Source organism: Lytechinus variegatus, chromosome 15 (assembly GCF_018143015.1).
Source record: "Lytechinus variegatus isolate NC3 chromosome 15, Lvar_3.0, whole genome shotgun sequence".
In the NCBI taxonomy this organism is placed as follows: domain Eukaryota; kingdom Metazoa; phylum Echinodermata; class Echinoidea; order Temnopleuroida; family Toxopneustidae; genus Lytechinus; species Lytechinus variegatus.
Genome location: NC_054754.1, coordinates 24,148,069 through 24,159,022, shown reverse-complemented (window position 1 = coordinate 24,159,022; position 10,954 = coordinate 24,148,069). Strand labels below are relative to the sequence as shown.

General features: G+C 36.5%; 1 protein-coding gene across 6 annotated transcripts in view; it reads right to left on the bottom strand.

Annotated features, from left to right (window-relative positions):
* Window positions 1–564: 564 nt before the first annotated feature.
* Window positions 565–10,954, bottom strand: part of LOC121428656 (E3 ubiquitin-protein ligase LRSAM1-like) — a 32,526-nt gene continuing 22,136 nt past the window's right edge. For all 6 annotated transcript variants that reach the window (XM_041625437.1, XM_041625431.1, XM_041625432.1 and 3 more), the window contains 5 exons: window positions 9,297–9,473; window positions 6,423–6,521; window positions 3,579–3,710; window positions 2,681–2,971; window positions 565–1,966 (listed from right to left, as the gene is read on the bottom strand). In XM_041625437.1, the coding sequence (XP_041481371.1) occupies window positions 1,835–1,966; window positions 2,681–2,971; window positions 3,579–3,710; window positions 6,423–6,521; window positions 9,297–9,473 (831 nt within the window). In that variant the 3' untranslated portion in view covers window positions 565–1,834. The remainder of the gene's footprint in view (window positions 1,967–2,680; window positions 2,972–3,578; window positions 3,711–6,422; window positions 6,522–9,296; window positions 9,474–10,954) is intronic.

The following is a 10,954-nucleotide window of genomic DNA, read 5'->3' as shown; positions in this document are numbered from 1 at the left end:
TTGAAAGTTTTTAATGACCACCCAATCCAATATTGCATCTTTTTATTGTCATTCGTATCAGCTTATGCTTTTGTTTTATCTTACATTTTCTTGCCTTTTTACTGTTAATTGTAAAACTCTATTCTATACTATAATTGATTTTCATTCAAAATGAATAAAACAGTGAATGTTGAAAAACAAAAAACAAATACAGCCACTTTTTTAATCTTTTAAATAACAGACCAGCCAAGCAAAGCTTTGAAAATAAAAGGAAAAATGTTTGGCCTCTGACTGAGATTCTGCTAGGATTGAAAGCTTAGGCCCCTTTTGACTCTCTCTCAAAAAAAGGAAAGTAATAATGGTAAAACTTACAATTATACATGACTGTAACTACATGTACATGTCAAAATTTATAGAAATATGTACATGTACTGCATTTTATAAATTCTTAACAACATGCCATTGAAAAATTGACCTCTAACATTTGGCCCCTGTAACATAATACAAAGTAATATCTTACTTCTTACTTCACCCCTCCCCCCTTTTTTCAGTTCCTCTTCATTTTTTTCCTCCTTTATTTTCTTGGTCAAGCCCCCCCCCCCCCATCTGAATGCCAGTGCATTTGAGGGAGGTCAAAGCCAAAGATATGTTAGATTTTCTTATTATTCTACAGTATGCTGATTTTATTTTCTGCCATGGAACTTTAAAAACATATTCTAAAAATAACAAGAAAAACAAATTAGATACCATACATTCAGTATGAGATATCATTTAAGTGAGAAAAATAATACACTTTTGAAACATAATGAACATGTACCATGATCTGAAAACAGGCTTTCTGTTTTAAAACTAATAACAATAATAATAAAAGGTATTTATCTAGCACTATCTGGTAACAATTTATTACTAGGCGTATTGTTATTATCATTACCCCACCTATAACTTGAGTTGCCTTCCAGCTCTCAGTGCCTTCAAGTAATTAATTCTGCCGGGTACCCATTCACCTCACATGGGTGTGCAGCACAATGTGGGCTGGAGGAAAACACGCCATGGCTGGGATTTGAACCCACGTCCCTCTGATTGAAAGACAAGAGTTGTAACCACTAGACCATGATGCCCCCAAATAGCACCTCCAAATAGGCCTACTGGTGTAATGCACTCTGTTATGAATAACTCCACTTTCATCGTACATAGAGATAGCAAAAAGGCCAAGTGAAGAAGAAAAATATAGAAATATCATAAATTCTCTCCTTTAGAGGGGGATATGCACATAAAGCTGACAAAGGAAATAAATATGGATGAGAATAGGCCCCTAGTCGTGAAAATGTTAAATAGTATTATACAAATACTGATCCTACGCACTGTTTATATTGTGTGCGCAAATATGTAGATATATACATGCATCACAATTGCTATATAAAAAAAATGCAATGTCCAGTAGATGTATACCGCTGAAATTCAATTCAATTGTGGTAAAAAAAAATTATTCATACATGAAAAGTATGATTTGTGCAGATTAAAAAATATTTTCAACATAGAGATGAGACTTGCACTGTGAAGGCTTCCATATGTCTGGCATAACTCAAAGTAATGATGACTTTCAATTTGTCTAGTAAAAACAAATTACATACACAGTTGTATATAAAATGCATGTAGACATAATTTATAGAATATAAAAAAAAACAAGTCATGATACATGTAGATGAGCAATCTCATGACTCGATAAGACAATTTGTTCAAAGTCACATGAAATATTAATTCATATACATAAAAATGACGGGGCAATTTTTTCACCAAAAAAAAACAGATGAAAAATATATAAATATGATTTGCTATGACCAGAATCCAACCAATTTCATCCAACTGGCGAGTTTCCTACGATGATCTTTGAGGTGATGTCTCCACGACACAGTGGGCACTTGAACAGTGGTTGGGAGCATTTGACACAGCAGCAGATATGACCACACATCAAAAACAGCATATCGGACTAAGGATTAAAAGTGATGGGGAAAATAAGAGAAAATAATAATAACAAAGATTGATTTGTGATGTGCATAACAGACAAACCTCTCTCTTTACACGACCATTTTATATAATTTTATGTACTTTAAAACTAATTGTTGACAAGAATTACCTACACGTCAAAGTAGGTTGAAACGAATGCGTTCCTTTTGTCTTCTAAAAGCTTCATCTATGATCAATTCCTTGAAAGAATATTTACTACCATTTAATGATATAGCAAAATTATGAACACAAAACTTTTTTATAAATTCATCATTTACTGACCATAAAAGGACATGCAATTTTAACATCATGTTTAATTGCTGCAAAATGTAGAATTTATTATGTTCTTTGTTTTGTCCAGAGACAAATAATTCATCCCAAAACTATCATATTAATGTGTCTGAAACAACCAATTTATTCTACTTTCAAAAGAAACATTCATATTCCATACAAGTAGAATGATTGTCCTGGGGGCCGTTTCATAAAGCTGTTTGTAAGTTAAGAGCGACTTTACGAACAACTGGTGATCCTTTCTTACGCGCTAAACCATCACCAATTCAATATACCACTTACCACAAGAAGGGATCACCGGTCGTTCTTAAAGTCACTCTTAACTTACGAACAGCTTTATGAAACACCCACCTGAATAGGTCCTATCCATTCACCTCAGATATTGAAATATACAAATTATACTCACGTCTTTCTCCATGCAAATAACACACTCTGTTGTGACCCTCACTGTGACATCAGGGGTGTACCCTTCCGGTGCTTCCACCGCCTCTACCGGTCTCGATGATGCAGCCGCACCCATCTCCTCCTCCTCCTTGCCCTTCTTACCCTTACTGCTACCGTCCTCCATGGGTGGGGCGGAGGGTTCTGTCGGTCTCTCGATGGCGGCTGCTTTCTCCATCGCTCTGGTCTGGGCTTGGACGTAGCCTTGGACGGCAGTCAAGATGGCCTTGCGGAGACCGACCTCATGGACTCCAATCTGAAATGAAAAAAAAAAAAAACGATGATGTATTGTTTTTAAAGACCACTTGCGATTTTGTGGTAAATAAATCATTGATCATTGTGCGTATCATTATCATTATCATTTTATTCCCATCCTTTTTCTACTCTTTAAAATCATTATTATTGTTAATATTACTACCATAATCGTTATTATTTAAACACTATCCTCCTCCTTGTCCTTCTCCTCTTCCTCCTCCTTCTTCTTGTTTTCTTCTTCCTCTTCCTTCTTCTTGTTCTCTCCTTCTTCTGATTGCAAACAGACATTTAATGTTTATTGGAAATTTTATGTAAGTCTTTCATATCTGAAAACATTAAGAAACAATGCACATGAGATACACTCAAAATGCTATGATATTTCCATTTAGTCTGCCATATGAAATGTGAAATTCTTATAATTCTGCATTCCCGGTTGTAAAATTGTTGAATTATGTTGAATGCTGAATGGTCAATAAGGAGAGAGGTGCTTGTATGTGTATTATAAATGTATATTTCTACAGATATTCTATCGATACAGTACACAAGCAAAAGTAGACTAGACACAAAATTAATAATGCGTGAACAGTCTCTATCAAATAATTCATTACCTCTCTCAACTCTTCCATTCCCATCTGCATCATGGTTTCTATGGAAACACGATGCCTTGCAAATTTAGGGATGTAGTCTTCTGCACCAGCCTCTTGTAAGATATCAACCACAGCAAGTTCAAGATTGTGTTCCTACAAGAGAATATGGATGATGGAAATGATGAATTTGTTTCTAGATTTGAAAGAAGATTTTGCAATAATAATAAAAGACAGATACCAGCAACAATAACATAAAAGGAAAGGGGTGAAATTTATGACAAACATTAATTTTCCAATAATTTCCATTGAAGTTATTTCAAGGGAAATCCATAATTCTTTTCAAGAGGGGACATGGAATTATTCGTAATAGTATCAGTCGTTTTTTTCTGGGAAAGACAGTTAGTGACCACTAATTGAATATTCATTACTGTGTTGTATAATATACAAATAATGCATGTAAGCTAGTGCATGCAGGGCCAAATAATGAATGATGTGCAAGAAGAGCCAATGGATATACCGCACCGAGGTCCGCAGGACTGAGTGCCTGTATATCCATTTGGCGAGTCAAGCACAGAGTTCATTGTTTAGGTCCTCTATGCACAAGAATGTGTGCATTGTTTGATTTATACAACCCCCTCCTCCCCCATGTTACTGAGTTGCCCGAATGCTATATTTGATTTAAATTCTAGATACTTCTAGATAATTCCAGACCTTGTAATATCCTGCCATCGGTGTGCAGGATAGTACTTTTGGTATGACATCAGAGTGCAGGATAGTGCATTTTGGATGCAATAGTGCAATTCGCTGAATATCATGTGATCCAATTTGGACCAATCAGATTACAGAACATTCTTGGGAGTTGTATTATGGGCAATATCTTCATGATCTAATTTGATATCATCAAACAAATAAAATCTATGCAGCTGACTTCTATGGGCTTACCCTAATCTTTTAAACAATTTTTTTGTGTCTTCCAAAACAGTTTTTTATTCATATTGACTGGATGAATTAAAATCAAATTAAATTTTTTTGCTATAATGAAGACAAAATCATTAATCTTACATCAACAAAACCTGGCACAAACCAAATGACTTGGTTCAAACAGCATGCGTCCAAATTTATGCAATAATGCATGACACAAGAATCAATCTTCATAATGTGCATGCTGGATCACAAGCTTTCTCTATAAACATATTTTCTTTTGTTTCTATGCTGTTCAGCCTATTAACTGCACAAGTATTGAAAAAAGGGTTCAGTTTATTTTTACAAATAACCTTGAAATATCAAAGGGTATCAAAAGTTTTGAGCATACAGCGTCAACGAGTTAGGCATCATGATCACACAGAGATGACCTAAGTATTAAAGCTGGTAGCACCAACATGCAATGTATGTACTCTCTGGTTCATTGACAATACATGCAGTACACTCAGAGCTAAATGATGTAAAAGGATATTGCATTTATATTTATAGGATACCATATCGAAACTCTGACATTTTAGATATTTTGTGCAATGAGAATATGGAATGGACAGTCTCTACCATACCCTATATCATAATAACATTACCTTTCCCCAAAAATTTGAAATCCCCATAAGTTAAAGGTAAATGCCAGTTGTGGTAACGATATCAAAATATTAAAGTTTGTACAGAATCCAATGAAATGATAACCAAAGTGTTTGTTTGTATAAAATAAAAAAGTATGTGCCAAAGGATTCTGGGAGAAATTGTGTAATTGCAAATAAGCACAAAATTCGGGTCAAGCGTCGGGCCGACGTTCAGAGCAATAATAATAATACACTGTCCCACATGCGTTTATCTGTGTTGGTAATCTTCAATGTTAACATTTTTCAGCGTAGGTTTCAAGATTTCACAAAGTTCAGTTTATGCAACTGTACCAGATCCAGATCTTCGATGATATACTGACAATTAAGCCTGGTTTTACAGACTTTCTCATGAAATCAGTGTTTACTGCAACTACTAGTATTTCTCTTTAATGAATACACTTTTTATATAACTGCTTTATTGCTACTTGTCTGATTTTGTTTGCATTATCATCTATTTTCTCCTCTGATCCTATTGTCTCAATAAAAAACCTATCCATTTGTGTTGGATTCCGGACATATACCCCCCCCCCCTGTCCCATAACACACAATATACAGCCAGCATAAATGTGATGCAGCTGAGACTAGAAGAAATTTATATGACACAGTTGTAAACCATTTAATAAAATGAGCAGGCTTCAACTCATCGAGAATACAAAAATGCATTTGTTGGTAAGAACAGAAACATGAACATGATTGGTGTACGGTCTGAACTCAAAGCACAAAGTCACAAATCTGCAGTACAGTTCACAGCACCTTTAATAGAAGACTTTTTAGTGGTACCTTATTTAACCCCCTGAATGCACAGGAAAAGGTTCTATTTTTCTGTTGGAAAGCCTAGAATATCATAAATGAAAAGGAAGAAAACCAGCACACACCTACAAAACACTGTTACAGATGTAGGAGGAATAATTAAGAGTGCCCACATCATCATTAATACCACCATCATCATCATCAATATCATCAATGTTATTATCATTTTCATCATCACAAAAAAATCATTGTCTTCATCATCATTACGGTTATTATAGCTATCGTAATCATCGTAATTATAATTAACGATGCCGCCAACACCACTATCACCACCATCACCACCATCATCATCATCGTCATCATCATCGCAATCATAAACATCATCGTCATCACCATCATCATCATTATCAACATTATCATTATCATCATCAAAATCATAAACATCATCGTCATCACCATCATTGTCATCATCATCACCACCATCATCATCATCATCAACATCATCACTAACCTGATCAATGAGTGATTGTGGTTTCTTATCCAACAGCCTCTGATATTGTACCAACCAGTAGTCCTGTTCTGTCCTTTCTCTTAGCTCCTCCATCTCCAGCTGATCAATAAAACAAAATTTACGATGATTATAAACACTTTCTCTCTTGATAAGTGCATTCAGTGATAAACATTGAAATTCAAATATGCTATCAAGATGACATGAAGAACTTACATCAAATAATAAAGTTGACTAGAACAGGTAGAGAACAATCAAACAAACATAGCATTGATTTTATTTTCATCAAATTCGGATGTAAAATACGAAACTTATGGCATTTTAAAGTTTTAGTAATATTCACAAAGAGTTACATGTGTGACCTACACTCCCCTCCAAAAGTTTGGGAACACCTGCATTCAGTGTGTGTTTTTCTATACTTGGTAGACTTTATTGATATTCAGGCTCATAACACAGTTGAATTTTTGTTTTAAAGTGAAGATCATACAGCAGTGTAAATTTTGTTTTTTAATCCAACAAATTTATACTCTCTTAAATGGCTGGCTACCAGTCAAGATGGCATTCTCTCAAAATGCTAACTTCTTTTTATTACATGCAGTTATTGCAGTTATTCAGTGCTTTTACACTATTACATGTGCAACTTCATTCATTTTTCCTTTTCTTAGTCAGAAGTCAGACACAAAAATAAAATTAAACAATACTCAGTGTTTCACTGATATGGAAAACTTTTAAAATAAATTTTATTGAATAAACATAAAAGACAATAAATCATATATTTCTTTTAATAACCACAATATTAATAAAAAAAGGGCATCATTTTTTCTTGATCATGGAAACTCATTTATTGCAAAAAGACTTCACAGTTTATTCTTTGTTTTTGTGATACTGTAACAAACAAATAAAATCTAGAATGAATTTTAACTTAAAGGCATGTCTGTCTTTTTCAAAGTGTTCCAATTAGACTGCCTTCTCATCAAAGAATCCTCCTTTGACTGCAATAACAGCACGACACACTCTCGGCATCCTGTTGGTCAACTTGTTGAGGGAGTCACTTGAAATACCCTGCCATGCCTTCTGTAGTATCTCCCACAGATGAGTCTCACTTGTTGGGCAAGTTTTTCGAACCTTCCTGTCTAGTTCTTCCCAAAGCAGCTCGATGGGATTGAGATCTGGGGACTGGGGCGGCCAATCCATGATTTCCAGGACTTGTTTCTCTTCCTTTTTCTTCAAGTAGTCTCTGCATAGTCTTGACATGTGTTTGGGGTCATTGTCCTGCTGGAAAACAAATCCTTCTCCAATCAGACGTTTCCCTGAAGGGATGGCCTTCCGCTGTAGGATTGAATGATAGCCGTGCTGGTTGAGGATACCCTCTACTCTGTGCAAGCTGCCTACCTTTCCTGCACCAAAGCAACCCCAAACCATGACATTACCACCACCATGTTTCACAGTTGGCTTGATGCACTGGGGTAGCATCTTTTCTCCCTTTTGCCGTCTCACATAGGTGCGTCGCTTGCTGCCAAACACCTCGAACTTTGACTCGTCAGACCAAAGAACCTTCTGCCACTGCTCCAAAGACCAGTCTTTATGCTTCTTAGCCCAAGCAAGCCTTTTCTTCCGGTTCTTTTCTTTGAGGAGTGGTTTCCTTGAAGCCACACGGCCCATCAGCCCTGCTCCACAGAGACGTCTTCTAACAGTTGAAGAACATACAGGCATCTCACGGGTGTTGTTGAGGTCAGCTGTAATCTGTGGGCAAGTCAGACAACGGTTGCGCAGACTGCTCACCCGAATGTATTTATCTTCAGCAGGAGATGTTGTTTTTGGCCTACCACTTCGTTTCCTGTCCCCATTAGACCCAGTGGCCTCTTTGCGTTTCAGGCTGTAGTGAACAGCATGGATACTGATCTTGAGTTTCCTGGCTTCTTTCCTCAAAACTACAATTGACTGACGTGTTTCCAAAGAAAGCTGTCTTGTCTTAGCCATTTTAATTTTGTGACTGACTTCTGACTAAGAAAAACTGAATAGGCAAAATGAATGAAGGTGCACTGGAATAAGTGTAAAAAACTCTGAATAACTTTTGAATTCATGAATTTCAAATTGCACTGATGTCTACTCCACTTCCATGCATTTTCTTTAAAGAAGGATTAGGCATTTGTCAAGTTCAGATGTTTTCCAGGATAAAGATGCAGATTTCCATAAATTAACTGTCTTATGAACAATAGGCCTACTGAGCAACAAATTCTGAGGACATCTGCTGTAACATTCACAAAATAATGGGAAGAATTTCAGAATAGAACCCCACACAGAACAATGTTAAAAGAAGTTAGCATTTTTTGGAGAATGCCATCTTGACTGGTAGCCTGCCCTCTTTGGCAGCTGCACGTCTCTTAAGTTAAGAGCTTTGAATCTGTTTGAATCAATGATAAAATGTACACTGGTGTATAGCCTTCACTTTAAAACAAAAATACGGCTGCACTAGAAGGCTTAACTTCAGTAAAGTCTACCAAAGGTCGAAAAACACACACTGAAGGCAGGTGTTCTCAAACTTTTGGAGGGGAGTGTATTTAGTATGGAAATGAGGGAGTTGATGTCGAACACTCACTAATTCTTTTGTAATTTATTCAGAGATACATGTATGAAAGGACTTTTCAGGACCCCTAAGAAGCAAAGCTTATGAGTGGGGCCCTACACTGTTACATCCAACGAAACAAAAAAGTCATAATGATCAGCATTTTCAAACAGTATTGGAGGTAAGATAAAAAAATAAATTTAGACCAAGCAAGAATTAGAATTGGTAGTAAGCCAAATAGGTAGAGACATCATAATGTTACACAATTTGAGAATTAGACCATTTATTTATGTTGTATACCAGGTTCTTACCATTCTTTGTTTGAGGGCTTCCTCCCGCTCCTCCCTCTGCATCATAAGCTGTTTGAGCAAGGCCGCAAGGTCTTCTCGTTTCTGCTCCAAGGCCAACGAGGCCGAATCGGCCTTCATATTACGCTTCTCGATCTCGGCCATTGTGACCTCGGCCAGCTGCTGCTGGATCATATAGATCTATGAGAGAGAGAAGATGAGAATAATATCATCTAAAAGTTTGGACTATTGACTAATAAGCCAGTTCGTAGTTTTACACTGAGCATGTTCAGAGGAAGGTCATTTGTACTAAAGTGACATGGTGGTTTAAAATTCAATGAGATAAGCACCATCTTTGAAGTCTTGATTATTCATTTATTCATAAAAATTGTGTTTTTCATTTACATTCACAAAAAAACCCAATGCGTCCACGAACGACTGGTATTTCACAGTTTGCCAAGTACACTGTACAACATGCTATATGCATTCAAAGTAGAAATGCAACAAATACCTTCATAGAATGTTCAATTGTGTGCTATTCTAGTCACCTGGTCTAATCGATTTCTTCATCCTGCTATGTAAGGTATCCTTACATAATATCTTGCTTTGAAATCTGCCTATCTCAATGAAAGAAATGAAAGGTCATTTGACCAAAATTGTCCATAAAGTAACTACGAACTGGTCTATTGGAACATACTTGCCACCTTTTAGATATGCAAAATCTCAAAAACCAATGGCCGGGGGTTTAGGGGGCCCACTATAAAGCCCCTGGCAGTTTCCAGGATCAGAGCCCCAGCAAGGTGGGGGGGGAGGTGGGGTAATGACGATAATGCCCCTGAAGCTTCTGAATTTAAGCCATTTTAACCCTAAAAGGACTGGGCTATTTGAGATGTACTGAGAACTGCGGGGCATGAATGGATCAACGGCAATCCAACAGTTTTCTTTCTCTCATATGAAATTTCAGAAATTAGGACATCCTGAATTTTGGCCACTTGAAAGTTGAAAAACAGGACAACCCTCATAAAATCGGGACATTTGGCAGGTCTGTTGATGGACTGACTGGGGAGAGTGTCATGAAGCCTGTTGCCAGTGATTTTCATTGAAAACACATTATCTCAGCCAATCAGATGCAAGTATTTCAGTAACTTATCACAAATAGTCAGTGGAAATCAATGACTATTTGTTTCATAAAATGCTCCCCTTGGTGACCAGGTAATACACTGAATTAGATCCTCCAGATTTCCCCCATTACAATAGTGGGATGTTGATGGACTGGCTGGGGAGAGTGTCATGAAGCCTGTTGCCAGTGATTTTCACTGAAAAAATGTTATCTCAGCCAATCAGATGCAAGGATTTCAGTAGCTTATCACAAATAGTCAGTGGAAATCTATGACTGTTTGTTTCATGAAATGGTCCCCTTGGGCACTGGGTAATGCACTAAATGAGATCCTCCAGATTTTCCTTGTTACCAAGGTGGGACTGAGTTTCCAACAACTCTCAAAATGTGAAAAATAACAAACTTTCATCCACATGTCATTCAAAAATGAGAATTCTAATATATAAAGATTGGATATTAAATTTAGCTGATGAATCAAAATCATTGAGAAACTGATTTAGTACCCAAGAATATGTCACCAGTTGTGCGTAAAGTCAAGCATATATTAAAAAAAAAACAGCTATAT